We start from the raw sequence: 21,131 nt of genomic DNA, 5'->3' as shown, positions 1-21,131 counted from the left end.
ACTTCATTCATTTTCATTCCAACTTAATACCAAATTATATAATATAATCTTTACCATTTTATCAAACTAAGAACAAAAAATATGGTGTACCATTCTTACAACCAACATTACAAGCATATCTATATAACCTATACAACACCTAGTACATGCCACTTTCAATTAAGATAGAAAACATCACCAAAAATCTTTTGCTCGGAGTCGGTCGTTCGGATGCTGGACCGGACCTTTGGACTCCTATTAACCTACGCTGAGTAAACAACCGCACGAAAGTATTCCATACTCAGTGGTATTACCATAATTCAAATTATAATAGTAATAAAGAATTATAATTACCAAACATGTAACTATCCAATTTCTCAAATATCAATTCATTCTTAAATTTTCATTAATTAATAATAACAATACAATTTTTAGCTATTCTTCAATTTCCATCACATATCACATGTAAAAATTTCAATCACTACATGTACATTAAGATTCATGTATTTCATTTTCAATCTCAATCCATAATTTAACTTTCTCATTTCTTTCAATATTTCAATAATATAATCAATCAATTTATTTTAAATTTCTCATTTTAATTGTTCACCCTATTAACAAACTCGGACTTTGACGGATACAATTCCAACCCAAACACACCAATATGGCACATTGTGCCTAAAAGCGATACATAATACCTGATCAGTATATATGACATAAAGTGCCTAAAAGCGACACACGAGGTGCCTGAAATACAACACATAAAGTGCTTGATCGGTAAAGCGGCAAATCCCATACACTTCCGGATCCTATGGTATGCCAATAATATCCGACTCAGCCCGACTAGTTAATAGGGTATTTCAACTCTCAATTCACTTTCATTTCCAATCCAAGATCACTTTTCAATTACAATCTCACATTCAAATCAATTTACAATTCAATTATACATACACATTCACCATTCAATTCAATTCTCATTCAACTCAAATATCAATACTTACCTTATAACTCACTTATTAAATATAGAATTTATATAAAACATTTAATAAAAAGTAATTTGAATTATAGTAATACAAACCATGAATTTCTCGTTTTAATCCTCGATAGCTTTCTCCTTTCCTTTGTGCCCCAATGTCTTGGGTTCTTTGTTAACTACGAAAATAATAATTTATAATCATCAATACAACACAATTTAATTTAATCCATGAGCCTAAACATGCAAATTTAACCATTTTTGTACATATAATTCCACTATTTACTTATATGTTCATTCAAAGCTGTCTACTTGAGTCATTGTTACTAAATCATTTATATCTTGAGCTAAGAAACTCCAAATTAAGATCCGCTAATTTTCTCTAAATTAGACTCACATATATTCTTACCGTAAAATTTTTAGAATTTTTGTTTAGCCAATAAGTATAATTTATTCTTTAAATTTGCCCCTGTTCTGCTGTCAAACAATTCCGACCATTCTTCACTAAAAATTAATTATCTCCTTGTACAAGATCCGTTATGATGTTCCGTTTAATTATCTTGAAAATAGGTTCATTAGGATTTTAAACATATAAATTCTAACCCATAATTATTTTTTGTACCATTTTTAATGATTTTTCAAATTCAGAACAGGGGAACCCAAATTCATTCTGACCTTGTCTCACAAAACTTATAATATTTCATGATCTACAATTTCGTTGCTTACACATTTCTTCTGTGAGAAACTAGACTCAATAAGATTTAATTCCATATTTTTTCATTCTCTAGTTCGATTTCTACAATTTTGGTGAATTTTCAAAATCGGAACACTACTCTTTAAAACTATTTTGGTGTAAAATGTTAATAACCAAATTTACAACACCAATTCACACTTTATTTCTATTCAAATTTCATTCAAACTCAAATTTAACTATTAAATTTTCAACATATTTTCCTAATTTCAAATTTTCCTCAATTTAGTCCCTAAAACACAAAACTTATAGTTTACTTTACATTTCAATCCCTTTATCTATTCTAACTTGAATTCCTATCAATCTAACCCTAATTCATATTTTTATTCAACATGAACAATATTTAGAAATCTAATAACTTTCAAAATATTAATTTAATTTCATCAAAACTTTGTTCTAAAGCTTTTAAAACATAAAAATTAAGTAGAAAGGGCTAAATTGACTTACCTATTAAACTTCCAAACCTTGAAATCCAAATTTTCCCTTTTCCTCCTTTCTTTGTTTCTCCCTATTGTTCTCTGTTTCGTTTCATTGTTCTGTTTCTTTTTTTTATTTTATATATATATATATATATATATATATATATATATATATATATAATAACATTATATTATTTATGCTTAAATAATAAGTAATACTTATTTATTATTTATATATGTGTATATTATTATTACATATATATCCATAGATCACCATACATTTGTCATACTTTTATTTATTTATCATATAAATATCTTATAATATAATTATTTAATTAATAAATATATTTTATAAATAATAAATATCTTTTAATAATTAAATACATGTATTACAAATGTATGTATTTTTATTTATACACTCGTATCAAATAATGACCATACACATGTCTTTATTTAATTTATTTCATAATATAATATCAATTCAATTAATAATAATAACATTAATAAATATCAAGTATAAAACCATAATAAAAAATTTATTATACATATTTATGCATAAAAATCAAAGATTTTTATGCATTATCCACTTCACTCAGGACAAATGGCATAATTTCCATTTTGGTCCTTTTCATTTTCTTTTAATCTACAATTAAACTTTCACACTTTATTCAATTTAATTCTTTTATCTAATTATCCTTATTTTAAGCTAATTCACTTCATTAAACTTTAATTAACCACTCACTTAACTTCATAAATATTTTTAATAAATATTTACGAGGCCATTTTGAAAGAGAGGCTAGAAAATACACTTTTCCTATAACCTTAAAGTTCGAATCGTTACAACTACGGCAGCCCATGATCGTGTAACCCTTCCACGACTTTTAGCCTTTCACACAACCTGACCACATGACTACATACCATTGTTTTACAATTTTGCCCAAACATTTGAGAATTATTCTATTTAGTCCCTATATAGTCCCTTGAATTGTTTTAGAGCTTTATTACTCACATTTGAATCCTTGAAAATATGAATAATTGAAAGCTATGATCTGAATGACTGAATTTTTTGTTATATGCATAATATATGAACAATACATGTCTATTGTCTTTATATTCTGATTGCATGTTCAACATGTCTTTTGATACCGTTAAATCAAATATATGTTAAGCATGACTTTGCTACCATGCTGATTTGTTATAACCTATATTGCTATCGTATTGATCTGTTATAAGCATGTCATATTGCATTGCATGGGGTAGGATGATATGAACGGAGGAAGTTTGAGCAATTTATCTACACCATTAAGTGGTTTATCCACATTGTTTGAGCAGTTTATCTGCACTGTTGAGTGGTTTATCCACACCGTACTAGTAGCTTGTCTACAAAAAAATTTTATAAAAAAATTCTGGTAGTTCATCCACCCTTTTATTACTAGTGGTTTATCCACAACTTGGTATAAAAGTTCTGGGAACTTCTCTTTGTGAGGTGTAACGGAGTTGGGTAGGATCCATTCGATAAATTGAAATTGTATCATCATTCATGAGCATGTGCATACATAAATTGTGAATTCTGAAATATTATGATATTGATGTGTTGATCTAAAGAATTGATACTTCAAATTACTATTAGATTGTGATTGTCTTGAGAATTGCTATTTGTATGAGTCATCTATTGTTTGCATTGATTTACTTGTGATAGGACTCACCTTGAGCTTAAAGCTCACCCCATTTATTTCAATCTTTATAGATTACCATTACAAGGTTAGGGTGAGAACGACATACAAAAGGCTCGACTCAGTTGGTATTTTTATTACAAAGTATTTTAGATTTACTATTCAATTTTTTCTTTCATTATTTTGGAATTGTTTCTCTTTATTTGAATTGTGGCATGAGACTTCACTTTGGGTTTATTTAGCATGCGTGATATTTAATTTGATTTTAAGATATTGAAACATGGATATAGAATTAATGATGCATAATTTTTTACTTAATTAAAATTAAATTTCACATTGTCGTTGTTAGATTATAAATAAAATTTTGAGTAATAAATAAAGTAGAAATTAACTAAGTTTTCAAAAATAGTCATCATTACAAAAAAATGTTAAACTTAATCGGTTTTGTTAAATCATGAGTTTTTCTGAAAATAGGCTAAGTTCTCCTCTAAGATAAATAAAAATTTAAAACAACTATTTTATAAACTTCGCTAGCTTCACGGGTCATTTCGATGACCAATGTAATCTTCAAATTTGGGCCTAACGTCTAGGTCAGGGTTGGGAGGTTACAATTATAGAAAATTTGTATTTAGAGCCACACTTTGCAGGTCTATGGTGTGGGCACTTTTTAGCATTGTCTTGAAGCTCTCATGCCTCATAGGGATTCACCTTCGTATTGTTTGAAATTAGTGATTTCTTTCCTTAACTAATTGGGAAAATTTTTATAGAAAATTTTCCGCTAGATCGTTCACGTGGCAATGGAACTCGATTCTAATGAGTCAACCAATTGACTAAATTGTCGCACAATGAGCGGGAATAACGAAGGCGTCGGCATCATTGTATACCCCATTGTACTTAAAGGTGTCACATGGTTTCAGGAACCGCTTCAAGTGTTGGTTCGAGTCTTCCACCATGTTCCCTTGAACTGTAAGTATTCTAGGTCATTTGAATCGTGACTACTTTATCTTGAAACTATTTGCATTAATTGTCGGCCTTTCTATGTTTCCTTACTGCGTCTAGTGTAGGTAGGGTGTGCTGCATAACATCCATTGATCCATTGGGACTCCTTCTGGATGTTTCTTTTTGCTCTCGTGGATCTTCAAATAACGAGCTTTCCTAGGGTAAATTAATTACCGTGGGTTGATCGGTGTTCATTACTTGCGCCTTAATAATTGCTTTGGATTTGAATATGGATTGATTGGGGTGTTGGAGCTTCAAGTCATAAATGACCTAAAAGAAAAATAAAATAAAAATAAATAAACTAAAATTAAATATCATATCTATAGGTTTTAACTTTCTTGCTTTATCTTATTAATTGTAAAAAATATATATTTTCAAGATTTATTGCTGAAACCTCCTAGCAATGGCGCCAACAACTTGACCGCCTATAAACGAGTTATCATTTATAGTAAAAAATAAACCAAAAATATATAGAATTAAAATGATGGTGTCCACAAGTGCAAGGGTCAAATTGTAATATAGTTTAGTTACAACAATACACTTTGGAAGTATTTTGGGGATCGTACCCAAGGAGGATGAAATAAATCGATAAAAACATTTTTACAATAATAAGTCTAAGTAGTAGTAATTAATTCCTATATTGTGATAAACCATAAAATATATTAATAAGAAATTTTAAGTAACTAAATAAATAAACAAGAAAAATAAAAAATAATTAAAATCAATAAACCAATCAAGAAGATTAACTCACTTTAGGGTTTGTAATTAAATTGGATTAGGGTTCTAGGGTGGATTAGCTATTAATTAACTACTTATTACCTCCCGTCCTCTAACTAGTTAATCGATTGGTTGATACTTGCTTATCTCCCAACCTCGCTTTCTCAACAGGATAAACTATGATTTACTCGGTTCGACTTATCCCCGATATTGTCTAACCTATGATAAATTCCTAGGATTGTCAAGCCTAGGGTTGAAGAACACGTATTTATACCAACTAATAATCCTTCGTTAGTCACATCCACATCCACTCATTAATCTCCCCTACGGGATTTAGCCACTCATGTTATTCATAATCTCTACTCCAATTGAATAAATCATGTAAAGAATACGATTGAATCGAAAGAGAAATGAGCTTTGAATAATCATGGATTTGATATCGAATGGAAAATGGAGTAGCAAATCGATTGATTAGAATAACAAAATATGTTAAATGCAAAGATCAAGTAAGCTGGAATACTTTAATAAAATAAATAAACTCTTGGATCGAAACTGATTCTAAGAGAAAAAACAAATGGTTAAGAAAAGTCGAAAGAAAATTAATCTAATCCTACTCCGAAACTACTAGGGTTTTTTAGTGCATCTAGGACAACTTAGTTACATCAAATCCTTAATGTCTTATTTATAGAAGTATTGGTAGTCCAAATTAGGCCTTGACACCCTATGCCATGTATAAAGTTGATTGTCACTAATATTTATTTCTAACTACTAAATATCAAAATGTAAAATTAAATCCTAAATTGCATAGAAAACAAGCTCCATAAGTGTGAAAATAGATCAAATTAACTACTACATTTGACGGTGGGTCAAGCACTAGTGTCAATTATCCAAAAAGTACTATCAAACTCACCATTCAAGCGATTTATTTGAGTTTGAGGATTACCAAACGCTACTACCAATGCACTAGAGGCGATGAAATCTCTTGGACAATCATGCGGATCGAGAAAAATGACAAATTAGCCTCAATCTTGTTTGGTGGCGGTGGTGGTGGGGTCATCTTAATTTGATGTGTGGTATTTTAAGTTTTGGCTCATGATACCATGATAATAGTAAGGTAAAAGTCTTAATTATTATTCATCAACATAAGAGAATATATATACAAATAAGAAAACTACTCCAATTTTCCCTCAACTTCCTAATACATATCTACTTCCTAAAATAGATTATCTCATAAAATTACATATAAATCATTCGAAATAGTATAACATCATTCCGAAAATTATGTAAACAATAAATCATTAATAATGAAATCGTGGCACAATCACGTAAATTAGACTCTTATTCTATTTTCATGCATTTATTCATTATTGATTAGTTTATTCAATTGCGTAAATGATTTGTTTTGGTAATTTTCATATTGATTTGGGACTCAATTGATGGGTGGCGCCAACTCAATAAAAGGGTTAATATATAGTATGGATAAAAAAAGTTTAAATTAAAAATTTTAAAAGAATTTAAGGTAAACTACATCCTTAGTCATTTAATTATGGGTAAATTTTCGTTTGACCACTTAATTAAAAATAGTTACAATTTGGTCACTAATTTTTGAAATTGTTTTTCTTGTCACTCATTATTATATGGCACTTGCTTTAGTTGGTAAAATAATTTTAGTCATTAATTTTTATATTTTACATTAATTTGACTCGATTTTGTATAAAATTATAAAAAACTCAAAATTATTTATAAAATAAAAATGTATATAACAATTCTAGAAAAAAATAAAATCTTGAATATGTTGTTGAATAACTAAATTGTATGAGAAATAAAGAAAATAAGAAATTAAAAAAGTTAGATTATTCTATGTTTCCTCAATGTTTTCAAAACCAAATTAGTAATATTATCAAATTGAGTTTCGTGCCCTTCAAGAATATCTAGAACGATATTACTGAGCCTTATGAAATTAACCATGATGTCATTTTTTAGTCATAAGAACACAAAATATACCACAAAATTTCCTTTTTCAAACTCAATTGAATTTTCATTACATTTAAATTAATTTTCAAAACCTAAATTGTAAAAATAAATTATATTTAGAATTTTATCTTTTCTTATCATGCAAAAGCTATGTCAAGAAATAAAGAGGTATAAAATAGAGAACAAATAATTTTACTTAATATTTTTTTATGTTTTTTAAAGACGGGTATAGGATATTTCAATAAAGATAATATAGAAAAATTTTGGACGGTTTAAAATAATTATCCATCATTTGCTCACACTTTATTTATTTTTGAAATTTTTATCTATTTTTATTTCATTTTAATTTTATAAATGTTCTAAAATTTAAAAATAATTTCAATATTTTACCATTTTATATATTATCAAGATCAAATTGATTAAAAGTATGAAAATTGAGGACTAAATTTGTTATTTTATATTGGCAACCATCCATGCTTTGAAAAGTCAAAGACATGGGTGTCGAAAAGTTGGAACCGAAAATAAGAACATTTAAGGCCTGAATTTTGGTTTGAAATTTGGCATGGGGTAGTTACAAATTTGGTCCCTAATTGTATAGGGACTTTGCAAGTTGATCCTGAACCTCAACTATAAATAGATCTAACCATTTCTCATTTTCTACATCTCATATTTGTCATTCTCTACTTAAGTCATTGTTCTCTCTCTCCTTATTTGTAAATTTCACTTGTATTTTGGGTGAAATCTATTTGGTAGTGCCCAAGGACGTAAGCAAAATTCTTGAACCTCATTAAAATTCAATTGTTCTTTATTGTTTATTTTGCATATTTTGTGAGTGTGATTATAGTAATTTATTGCGCTATTAAATTACAATAGAGGGATATTACGGCTAGGAAAGACACGGTACTTAAGTGATCCTCGTAATCCACCTCTCTTTATTGGGAATTGAACTTAGTGTGATTTTTCATTACAATAATTTTACTCTTTTACACGCTTCCCTTTAACAATTAGTATCGAGCTAGATTCATACTTAGATAATATGATTGTTTATGACACTATTCACGTATACAATCTTTGCTCGTTCACGATGGTTGGGATTGAGGAGAAAAATGGCGAGCATCGTCATCGACAAGGACTATTGTGACCAATGCAAAATTTGAAGTAGAAATTTGATGGTACCAATAATTTTGGTATGTGGCAATGTGAGATCATGGATGTCTTATGTCAGACAAAAGAGTGGATATAGCCCTTGAAGAAAAACGACAAGATGGATGACAAAGAGTGGGCCAAGATCAATAGACAGCGTGTGGTACAATTCGCCTATGTTTGGCCAAAGAGCGAAGTATACGTCATGAGGAGACATCGACAAAGAAGTTATAGGTTACAATGGAAAAAGTTTCTAATGAGAAGTCTTAAAATAGGATTTATATGAAAAAGAAACTTTATCGATTCACGTATCATACAATATGTCGATGAATGACCATGTGAACTCATTCAATAAAATTTTAACAGACTTGCTAAATTTGGATGATCAATTTGAAGATGAAGACAATGCCTTATTGTTGTTGAATTTCCTTCTTGATGAACATGACCATCTTACCACCACATTGCTTCATGGGAAGGACACGATCACATTTGATGCAGTCTGTAGTGTGTTGTATAGATATGAGACTCGAAAGAATGATAAAAGAGATCACAGAGATACAACTACAGAAGCTTTAATAGTAAGAAATTGTTCACAAAGCAACAAACCTAGTAGAAGGGCAAGTCCAAAGGGAGACCCACCAAAGATGAATATGTTTTTTGTCGCAAGAAAGGGTATTGGAAAAAGAAGTGTCCTAAGTTACAAAAGGGCAAGGCTATTTCTGATGCATATGTAGTAGAGCATGATGAAAAGTCAGACTTTAGCTTGGTTGGCATGGCAATGACAGGTCATACGGATGAGTGGATTTTGGATTCGGGATGTACTTACCATATGTGTCCTAATAAGGACTGGTTTTCTAGTTTTAAGAACTAGAATGTGGAGTTATTTTTATGAGCAATGACAGTGCTTGTAAGACAATGGGAGTAAGTACAATCCAATTAAAGAATCACGACGGCTCAGTCCAAGTCTTGACAGATGTTCGCTATGTACCTCTTGAAAAAAAATCTGATCTCGTTAGAGGCCCTAAAATCTAAAGGGCTCACAATCACTTTGAGAGATGGATTACTAAAGGTAGTAGTTGGGGAATTGTGGTTATAAAAGGCACAAGAAGAAATAACTTGTACTATTTAAATGAGCGTCTGATTATTAGATCAACATTAACAGTTTCTGCAAAAGATGCAGATTTAGAGGCTACCAGGTTATGGCATATGCAATTGGGACATGCTGGTGAAAAAGCTTTGCAGACTTTGGCGAAGCAAGGCTTGTTGAAAAGTGCAAATTCTTGCAAATTGGAATTCTATGAACATTATTTTTTGGGCAAGTAGACAATGGTAAAATTTGGTTCAGCAATTCACAATATGAAAAGAATTACAGGTACATTCACAATGATGTGTAGGACCTACCAAAGTGGCTTCTTTGGGATGTATGCACTATTTTGTTACTTTTGTTGATGATTATTCAAGAAAAGTATGGGTATATCTAATGAAAAGAAAAAGTGAAGTATTGGATGAATTTCTAAAATGGAAAAAGATGGTGGAGACTCGGTGGTCGAAAAGGTCAAACGACTTCGATCGGACAATGGTAATGAGTACAAAATGATCCATTTCTACAAGTATGTCAAGATGAGGGCATTGTGTGACACTTCACATTCGGGATACACTACAGTGAGAATGGGGTGGTAGAACGTATGAATCGGACTATCTTGGAGAAAGTTCGATGTATGTTGTCCAATCTTTGGATTGGACAAGGAATTTTAAGTGAGGTAGTTACATATCGTGCCATTTAATTAAACGTTTGCCATCGGTTGCAATAAATGGAAAAAATCCTATAGAGATGTGGTAAATCACTCTCGATTATGATTCTTTACATGTTTTGGTTCGATTGCATATTATCATGTAAAAGAATCTAAGTTAGACCCAAGAGCAAAAGCATTATTCTGGTATAACGGTGGAGTAAAACGATACCGTCTCTGGTGTCCGATACAAGAAATATTATTTTCAGTAGAGATGTGACTTTTGATGAATCAACCATGTTAAAGTATAAGGATTCACAAAGGATGACAAAACCAATTGGTACTTCTACGGTGGAGCTTGAAAAGGTAAATGATGATCCGGCTAATATTGGAGGGATAAATGATGAAGAAGTTCGACCCAAGAACATCTACAATAAGAAGATTCAATTGCATATAGAAGGCCAAGAAGAGATTCGTAAGCTGCTCGCTTTGATTATATAGTGGCCTATGCACTTCTAATTGCAGATAATGATGTTCCATCTACTTACATAGAAGCAATAAGTAACCCTTATGGTGTAAAGTGGAAGCAAGCCATGAATGAATAAATGCAGTCTCTTCATAAAAATAGGACTTGGGAGTTGGTGACACTGCCCAAGGGAAAAAAGGTAATTGGATTCAAATGGGTATATGTAAAGAAGGAAGGATTTCCTAGTAAAAATGAAATTCGATACAAGGCTAGATTGGTAGCAAAGAGTTACGCTCAGAAAGAAGGAATAGACTACAATGAAATGGTTTCTCCAGTTGTGAAGCATTCGTCTATTTGGATTTTACTAGCCTTGGTTGCGCAATATGACCTTGAACTAGTTCACCTTGATATGAAGACTGCGTTTTTATATGGTGATTTGGAATAGGAAATCTATATAACTCAGCCAAATGGATTCAAGGTTGTTGATAAAGAAAATTGGGTTTGCAAACTAACAAAGTTGTTTTATGGATTGAAATAATCTCCAAGGTAGTGGTACAAGCGATTTGATCGGTTCATAAAAGGGCAAAGGTACACAAAGTAAATTTGATCATTAGCGTGTATTTTCAAAAACTACAAGTAGGAACTTTCATATACTTGCTTTTATATGTTAATGATATCGTGATAGCATCTAAGAGCAAAGTTGAGATTGAGAGATTGAAGACTCAACTCAATCTCGAGTTTGAGATGAAAGATCTAGGTGAAGCTAAGAAAATTCTTGGCATGGAAATATGTAGAGATAGAGTTCATGGCGAGTTAGCTTGTCTCGAAGCGATTTTGAAGAAGGTACTACAACAATTTGGCATGAACGGCGGACAAAACACCTTAAGTACCCTATTGGCTTATCATTTCAAGCTTTATGCACAACTATCTCCTTCGACGAATACAAAACGAGAATACATGTTGCAAGTTCCGTATTCTAATGTAATGGGTAGCTTGATGTATGCAATGGTGTGTACAAGACGACATTTCACAGGAAGTTAGTATAGTGAGCAGGTATATGCATAATCCTGGAAAAAGACATTGGCAAGCTGTGAAATAGATTCTACGGTATATTCAGAAGACCGTGGATGTTGGATTACTATCAAGCATGATAATACACTTGGTAAAGGTGTTCTTTAGATGCGTTGATTACGACTATGTCGATGATTTAGACAAACGAAGATCAACCATCGGTTATATGTTTACACTTGCTAGAGGACCAATAAGTTGGAAGTCTACACTACCGTCTACAGTTGCGTTGTTAACAATAGAAGCCGAATACATGGTTGTAACAGAGGCTGTAAAGGAAGCTATTTGGTTACAAGGTATGGTTAAAACCTTGGGATTGGTTCAGGAGCATATTAACGTGTATTGTGATAGTCAAAGTGCTATTCATTTAGCAAAAAATCAAATCTATCATGCACGTACAAAGCATTTTGGCGTACGATTCCATTTCGATGGAAAATTATTAATGAAGGAAAATTCATCTTGAAGATTAAGATCGCAGATAACCCATGATATGATGACCAAGGTGGTAACATCAACCAAGTTCGAACATTGTTTGAACTTGATCAATATCTGCAAGTTTAATGGTTCAAGAAGGCACTATCAAGTATTGTTGTTAAAGCGAGAAAGAATTGTGTGAAGATAAGATTATCTTAATCAAATCCTCAAGGTGGAGATTATTGGCAACCATCCATGCTTTGAAAAGTCAAAGACATAGGTGTCGAGAAAGTTGGAACCAAAAATAAGAACATTTAAGGCACCAAAATTTGGTTTGAAATTTGGCATGGGATAATTCAATTTTGGTCCCTAATTGTATAGGGAGTTTGCAAGTTGATCCTTGAACCTCAACTATAAATAGGCCTAATCATTTCTCATTTTCTACATCCCATATCATCATTCTCTACTTAAGTCATTGTTCTCTCTCTCCTATTTGTAAATTTCACTTGTATTTTTGGAGTGAAATATATTTGGTAGTGCCAGAGGACATAGGCAAAATTTACTAAACCTCGTTAAAATTCGTGTTCTTTATTGTTTATTTTTGCATATTTTGTGAGTGTGATTGTAGTGATTTATTGTGCTATTAAATTACGATAGAGATATTCGGCTAGGAAAGACCTTGTACTTAGTGATCCTCGTAATCCACCTCTCTTTCCAGGAATTGAACTTAGTGTGATTTTTCAATACAATAATTTTACTCTTTTAAGCGCTTCCGCAACATTATACTAATTAAAAAGTATCACTTAATAATCGAGTGACAAAAATAAATAAATTTAAAAACATTAGAGATAAAATTGTAACTTTCTTTTAATTAACTGATTAAAACCAAAATTCCCAAAGTTTAGTAACTACTAGTGTAACTTTTTTTATACTAAGATAATTTAAACTCGAACTATTCTTACCAATAAAACACAACTTGAATTTAATAGCATAGCTTATCGAGGAATTTATTATGTAACTGAATATTTATTTACTACAACGCCACAACTATACTTATATATTTATAGGGTGCCACAACTCATTGACTTTGTATATTTAATTTCAACTGGTAACTTATAATTATGCATTCTATAATTTCAACCGTCCCATTATTTATTTTTATTATTATTTAATGCCAATTATAATGGCAGACGGAAAAGAAAAAAAAATAGATTGGATTTCTTAATAATAAATCTGCCTTTGTGGAACCTATCACAATTTTGTCTGTTTTTATCTTCACTTTCTTCTTTTATTTTTGGCTATTGTACCCACAACATTCTTTCTTTTGATCTCCAAGGTCTATCACTAATTTTCAAGCATCCACTCAAGGTCATTTTCTTTTCTTTGCTTAATTCATGACTATGCAATGATTGTTTTTTATTATCTGCTACTGTCATAGCAACTAGCTTTGTAAGATAGTCAGGTAATAAGATCTGAAGCTATGATTTCCTCTACTGATTATCAACAGTTTTAGATTTCAGCCAGTAGGTCAGGTTATTTTTCTTCCCATTCTTTGATCCTTAAATATGCAATTCAGCTCACTTGAAAATTTGTTTGCTTATTATCAACTCATGACATGATTTCCTTCGCTTTTACATAACAAGAAAGATGAATAATTGTAATAATATCTGAAGCTATGATTTCCTCTACTGATTCTCAACAGTTTTAGATTTCAAGACTGGATGATAAGCAGACATAATCTACTATAGATAGAAATTAATACCAAAACAGCTACCCAGAACCAATATAATGTTGAAATCTCAAACTGTTGAACATTTTACCCTTAATATTCTGTTGCACACTTGAATCTAGCATTTTCTATACATTGAGAAGTCAATTCTGGATATACAAATTTCATCATGTTTCTGTTCGCCACCCATCCAAACAGGGGCAAAGCCAGGGCCTAGATGAAATTTTAATTTTTATAGTTTATATCTTTATAATTTATAAAAATTAAAGCGAATTTTTATAATTTCAGGGAGCTAAAGTGTAATTTTATCTTTATTAATTTAAAATTTTAAAAAATTTAAGGGCCTAAATAGCAATTTTACGTTTTAAGGGGCCAGGGCCCATGCCCCCTCCCCGCTTCGCCCCTGCATCCATAGCTCCATCTAATAAACGCCATTGCTTGAAACTTGGATTCATGCTTACACTGACATATCAAAAATCCAATACATTCACAGATTTTCATTATCTGCTATTCTAATATATGATTGCGTTGCAGGGACAGAGCAATGGAGTACTTAGAGCCTGTACTTGGCGTTGCAAATTGTCTCGGAACTCCTGTTTGTAAATACTTGCAATATCACAGAAAGCTGAATGATTATGTGAGAAAATTCAAGAGGATCAGAGATGATTTGAATTCGAAAATGGAAGATATAAAGCTGCAATTGAAAGCAGAGCTTCTTCGTCCTCTGGGGAAGATACCGAAGAAGGAAGTTGAAAATTGGTTGGAAGATGTGAAAAAGATGATTAGTGAAGCACAAGTTGTTGAAAACAAAGTCAGTAACGAAAGATATCTCTGTCGTGCTTGCAACGGAAAGCTGGTTGATGAATGGACTCGAGAAATGAAGGAACGTCTTGATAACGCTCCTGACGCCTCCGAAGGTCTTGCGATGGATGGTCCAAGTGGTGAGTTGCCATTGCCAATATCAGAAATAGTTGGACAGGAATCTGTCAGAAAAGAGATTTGGGCATGTTTGATGCAGGAGGAGGTGAGCAAGACTGGGGTTTGGGGGATGGGCAGTGTGGGTAAAACCATTATCATGAAGCACATCCACAATGATCTTTTGAAAGAACAAAGATTCGAAAAGGTAATCTGGGTTACCATATCAAAGGAGTTCAATGTAATGAAGGTACAAGATAATATTGCAAGTGCGTTGGAGTCGAAGGAATATTTAGACAAAGAAGAGGACAAGCTCAGACGAGCAGCAATCTTGTCAGAAATGCTGAAGAACGCAGGAAAGTATGTTCTAATCCTAGATGATGTGTGGGATGAAGTCTCTCTAGAGAATTGGGATCCCTGAGCCGAGTGCCAGCAATGGCTGCAAGTTGGTGTTGACAACCCGTTCGGAGCATGTCTGTAAATATATGGGTTGCACGGTGATAAAAGTGAATCCTCTTTCGGAACAACAGGCATTGACACTATTTTTGAGTAAAGTTGGGCCTAACATAGTGCAAAATCAAACTTTAATGCCAATTTTGAGGCTCGTTGTCGAAGAATGTGCGGGTCTGCCTCTTACAATTGTGGTCGTAGCTGGTACATTCAAAGGAGAAGAGGACCCTTTTATTTGGAAAAACACACTCAGGGAATTGAAAGAGAGAATAGAAAAAGTGGAAGGAGTGGAAGCTAAAGTGATAGAGCGTTTGAAATTTAGCTTCGATCACTTAAAGGACGAGAAAGTGAAATATTGTTTCTTATATTGCGCATTATTTCCTGAAGATTATGAAATTAAAAAAGATAAGCTAATTGAGTGCTGGATTGAGGAGGGATTCATAGATGATATGGGTACAAGACAAGAAATGAAAGACAAGGGCCATGTTATTTCAAAGAAGTTAGAACATAATTGCTTGTTGGAAAATGTTACCACTCGATTTCGTAAGTGTGTAAAGATGCATGATGCAGTGAGAGACATGGCATTGTCGATCACTGGAATGAATCCTCGATATATGATACAAGCAGGTTTGCAATTAGAGGAGTTACCAAAAGAGGAGCAATGGAGTTCGGATATTGTGAAAGTATCGCTCATGCGTAACTCCATATCAGAAATTTCTATAGATGTGCTGCCCACAAAATGTCAACTGCTCACAACCTTGTTATTGCAGCATAACCCTATAAAGAAGATCCCAAATTCTTTCTTCACAAATATGCCTTGTCTTAGTGTTCTCAATTTGTCCTTTACAAAGATCGAGAGTCTACCAAATTCCATCTCTGAACTAAAGAACCTCACAACATTGTTGCTTCGTAACTGTTATGAATTAAGAGATCTGCCATGTCTTTCAATGCTTCAGGAATTGAAGAAGTTGGACCTTTTTGGGACTAAAATTGAGGAAGTCCCTGAAGGCATGGATATGCTGATAAAGCTAAGATACATTAATCTTCATGTGTCCACTCTGAAAGAGATACCCGCTGGACTTTTACCAAAACTCGTTCACCTTCAGCACTTGAGTTTTGATGTGAAGAATGAAAAATAAGTCTAAAAGCAGAGGAGATGGAACCATTGAAGAAGTTGGAGTGCTTTACCGGACGTTTTGAAGACATCAGTGAATTCAATAAGTTCATCTCCTCAATGCAACAAAGTAAGAAAAGTCTCATCAAGTACGAGTTACAGGTGGGCTCATATTATGGGGATGTGGAAAGAGATAAAGTATTAACAATTGGAGGAGTCCACAATTGGGAAGATGAGTTAATTATGCACCCAATTGAAATTCAAGAGTTGAATATTATTATGTGCGACTATTTGAGAAGCTTAGTCGATGATAATTCTTCTTTCACAAATGCGATTGACTTGAGGGTTTGTAGGATTTGGAGGTGCGAAGGGATAAAGTGTGTTGTTTCCCTGTCCTCTTTTGCCTCTTCTTCCGCTCATCCATTTCAGACCCTTGAGGTGTTGGATCTTTATGAACTGCCAAAGTTGAGTGCCCTTATTATGAAAGATGAAGGAATTGGTTCAGCAACAACATCAACATTGGCTCCGTCTGCCACCTTTTCCCATCTTAAGGAAATTACGATATCCAAATGCTCAATTATGAAGACGTTGCTTCCACATTGGTTGCTTCCAGACCTCCAAAACCTGGAAGAAATATCAGTGAATCATTGTGATGAGATAGTAGAAATATTGGGAGCACCAACATCAGAAGTTGAAGAAAAAGGGAGTGATGCATTAATCAAATTCCATCTTCCCAAATTGAGAGAGTTGTCATTCTGGGAATTACCAAATTTGAAGAGCATTTGCAGCAAAAGTGGAGTGATGGTTTGTGATTCTCTCCAACTTATCCAAGTTGTGGGAGATTGTGATAAACTGAAGAGAATTCCTCCATTTGTTCCCCTTGTTGGCAATGGGCAGCCATTTTCATATGCTCCACCTTCTCTTACCATCTTCTCAAGCACAGAATGGTGGGAATCGTTGGAGTGGGATGACCATTCAAACTTTAAAAATGTTCTTCAACCCCTTTGGAAGCTTTTAAGGTATTAAACATTTATAGTTTAGTTTATTTTTTCTTATTTTATAAATCTAATTTCTCCATATTAATAAAATTTGATGTATATTTGTGGTGTTGAAGAGAAAGATAAAAGCGTTGGTGGGAAAGAAGTAGGGGGGAGGATAGTGCAAAAGAGAGGAGAAAAGGAATGATGGAAGGAAGAGGTTAAGAGCATTGAGACTAAGAGGCTAAGGTAAATAAGAAATCAAACTGCCTCCACCACTTTTAAACATTTTCCTCTCTTACCATCCCTTCTATTCTCTTATTCTTCTCTAAAAATTAATTTCTTTTCTTTTAAAATAACCTTCTAAATATTCATATTTATATATAAAACAATTAAGTAATAAATTTATTTTAATATTATTATGGTATTTTATCACATTTAACACTAGTTTATTAGTTCGTAATTTTAATAAATTTCAAATTTTATATATAAATATATATATCGCTTCAAATTTTAAAGTACAAAAATATGGTATAGAAGTTGGCTATAGAACCCGATAGAACAACTCAAATTCAATTTAAATAATAAAAATATTTTTAAATATAAATATAAATATAAATATAAATATATTAATATAAAATTATATTTTTATTATTTTATTATTTTGAATAGTAAAATGATTTTTTGGATTGACCGAGCTAGACCAAAATGGGTCTAGACTTGAAAAAATTTTAGATTGTTTTAAGAGTATATCAAGAGTCTAATAATTAAAAATTTTACTGTTTGAAAGGTTCAAATAAAGCTAGAAATCTTATCACACATATATGCGTATAGAAATCACGTATTTAGTGTCTAAAAATAACATATAATAAATATGATTACATACCAATTAGAATATATTCTATTTTTATTAATATTTTGATAAAATATAAACATATTTTAATCAAAATAATTTAAGGTGAGACAAAACTATGATGATGATTTTATTTACAATAAAAGTTACGAAGTATTGTAAAATGATATAATATTCTTTAATTTTCATGTAAAATTTTAGAAACACTAAGATTTAAATACTAATAAATGCTTTTGTTAACATAACATTTATAAAAAAACTTGGGGTAGAGTTTTATAAGTAAGTTAACAGTAACTATCTCGAGAGACTAAAAATTTAATTTAAAATAGTTAAATGATTGAAAAAAAACTAATAATTAAGTAATACTGCCAATTGTATTGATTATTCTTATAGTTTACCTTTTATTATATGTAGATGTAATTGGATATTTATTTTAATTTAAATAGATTTTTTAAACTCAAACATATGCTTTCAAGCCAAATTTATTTGATAAAATAATTATTCCACTCGATTCGAGAGAAAGGATTGTATGAAGCAGGATATTATCCATTTCTAATAGTTTTATGCAACATCGGTAATTTTATCTGAATTTGAGGATTTTAATTTGGATTTAATTTTTCAGGATGAAACGGTGGCGCCACATCATGTATCTCGGGATGAAAAATATTGATGTGGCAAAAACTATTGAAAAAGAATACGAGATAATGTGGTATTCTTGTTTGATACAATCTTTTCCCCTCGATTCCATATAAATAACTTTACTAAACCTAAAAAGCTAACAAGTGTAAACGCAAGAAGTGACTCATCTAGAAGCACCAAAAGCGTGTCAAGTTCCAAATTTCCTTTGTTCTTTTTTTTTTCTTTATAAGAGTTGGGATATGCATGCCTAAGGTAATACTTAAATAAGAGTAGACTTTGTCCAACACTATGTCAACACTTTTGGACCAACACTTTCTTAAGTGTTGATGCTTTTGTATTTCTATTTGTAATAATAGAAAAAAGAAATCTGGAATACTAAATTATATGGTTCATATAAATATGCATGGAAGTAATGCAGGAGTAGAAGGCATATTGTACCAAGTCAAAAATCAATAACAATTCAAAACCAAATAAGGGCTGCACAGTCGCCGCCATAACAAGAGAGTAGGACAACGGAGGATAGAGCCAAAGAAGGCATAAAAAGGGGTGGAGATGGCAGAAAACGTGGGGATAGTGCTAAGAAAACCCTGGATGGAGCTTGGAAAGAAGCCACACTGCAGAAGTCGTGAAAGAAAGTGTGAGTGAAAATAATAAAGATGATGAAGCAGTTGGTGAGGTTAAGAGTATTGAGGAATTGAGAGTCAAAGCTGGAGGGTATGATAAAGCACCTTAAAAAACTATGCTAAAATCAATTATATTTAGATGTTGTTTCATGTATTAATTTCTTGGTACCATATAAAGTAATGTTTCTCTTGAAAAATATGGATATCATGTATATAATATAATTAATATAATTATATATTATTATTATTTACTATCATATACACTATAACAAAATAGTCCTAAGACGATACTTTTCTAAGTGTCGGGATAGACTTGTCAATATACGCTTTGACTAACTCTTTGTATAAATGTTGAGATATGTATGCCTAAGATAACTCTTAAATAAGAGTCGGCTTTTTCCAACACTATGCCAACACTTTTAAAGTGTTGAGATAGACTTAATCGACATACACTTTGGTCAACTCTTTGTATAAGGGTTGGGATATGCATATCTAAGGTAACACTTAAATAAGAGTCTGCTTTGTCCAATACTATGTCGACACTTTTGGGCCAACACTTTCCTAGGTGTTGGGATAAACTTGCCAACATACGCTTTGAGCAACTTTTTGTATAAGGGTTAGGAAGGCGGCAACTTAAATATGAGTCGACTTTGTTTAGCACTATGCCAACACTTTTAGGTTGACACTTACTAAGTCTTGGGATAGACTTGTCGACATACGTTTTGACTAACTCTTTGTATAAGGGTTGGGATATGCATGCCTATGACAACATTTAAATAAGAGTAGGTTTTGTCCAACACTATGTCGACACTTTTGGGCTTACACTTTCCTAAGTGTTGGGATAGACTTACCGACATACACTTTGACCAACTCTTTGTATAAGGGTTAAGATATCCAAAATCTGGATGTTGTTTAACATTAATAGGTCTGAAGAAAGCTGTTTATAACAAAGGAATCTTCAAGATTAAGATTCAAATACCGAAAGGTATATCTAAGTTGCACAAAGAATTTAAATTTTCTTTCGCATTTTCTTGCTCACTCTATAAGCATTTAAGAATAATAGAGAAGATCATTTAGTTGCAAGCTAAAAGAATTTGGACTTCATAGGATTGTTTAACAAATCCAACATCTTCTACGAGGCATATTGCCTTTTAGCCTTTCTTTCTAGCTTGAAAACATGTATATTTTATTTAATCAATTCATTATTAATATCACAAGAATTTATTGTTGGTAAAAGTAATATAGAAATCCATGTATTAAGAGTCAAATTGTATTTTGCACTATCAATGCATAAAAAATGTACAAATTAATCCATTTATGTTATATCAAAGAGAAATTGGTCTTTCTGTTAAAAAATGTATCAATTTCTACTATTAAAAACTGGTCTTAGTTCATCAACATGAGGTACATGGGGACACATCACATGTCACTATCTGATTAGTTCATCGTGCATCGGTTTTAATAGTACAAATGGATGAAATTTTTACATGAATGACTAATTTTCTCGATCTAACATATATGGATT

General features: G+C 31.8%; 1 protein-coding gene and 2 pseudogenes across 1 annotated transcript; all 3 read left to right on the top strand.

Annotated features, from left to right (window-relative positions):
- Nucleotides 1–4,441: 4,441 nt before the first annotated feature.
- On the top strand, nucleotides 4,442–4,541 carry LOC128288711 (small nucleolar RNA R71; annotated as a pseudogene).
- An 8,963-nt stretch (nucleotides 4,542–13,504) lies between these two features.
- LOC128288709 (probable disease resistance protein At4g27220) lies at nucleotides 13,505–17,602 on the top strand (annotated as a pseudogene).
- LOC128288710 (disease resistance protein At4g27190-like) lies at nucleotides 16,557–19,497 on the top strand. The gene is made up of 3 exons (XM_053024928.1): nucleotides 16,557–17,533; nucleotides 17,629–17,740; nucleotides 19,402–19,497. Exons 1-2 carry the CDS (start codon nucleotides 16,557–16,559, stop codon nucleotides 17,636–17,638), a joined length of 987 nt encoding a protein of 328 aa, XP_052880888.1. The 3' UTR covers nucleotides 17,639–17,740; nucleotides 19,402–19,497.
- Nucleotides 19,498–21,131: the final 1,634 nt, after the last annotated feature.

The sequence above is a fragment of the Gossypium arboreum genome, unplaced genomic scaffold (assembly GCF_025698485.1).
Source record: "Gossypium arboreum isolate Shixiya-1 unplaced genomic scaffold, ASM2569848v2 Contig00265, whole genome shotgun sequence".
Lineage (NCBI taxonomy): Eukaryota > Viridiplantae > Streptophyta > Magnoliopsida > Malvales > Malvaceae > Gossypium > Gossypium arboreum.
The sequence above is the reverse complement of the archived record's forward strand: the minus strand, read 5'-3'. Positions and strand labels throughout refer to the sequence as shown.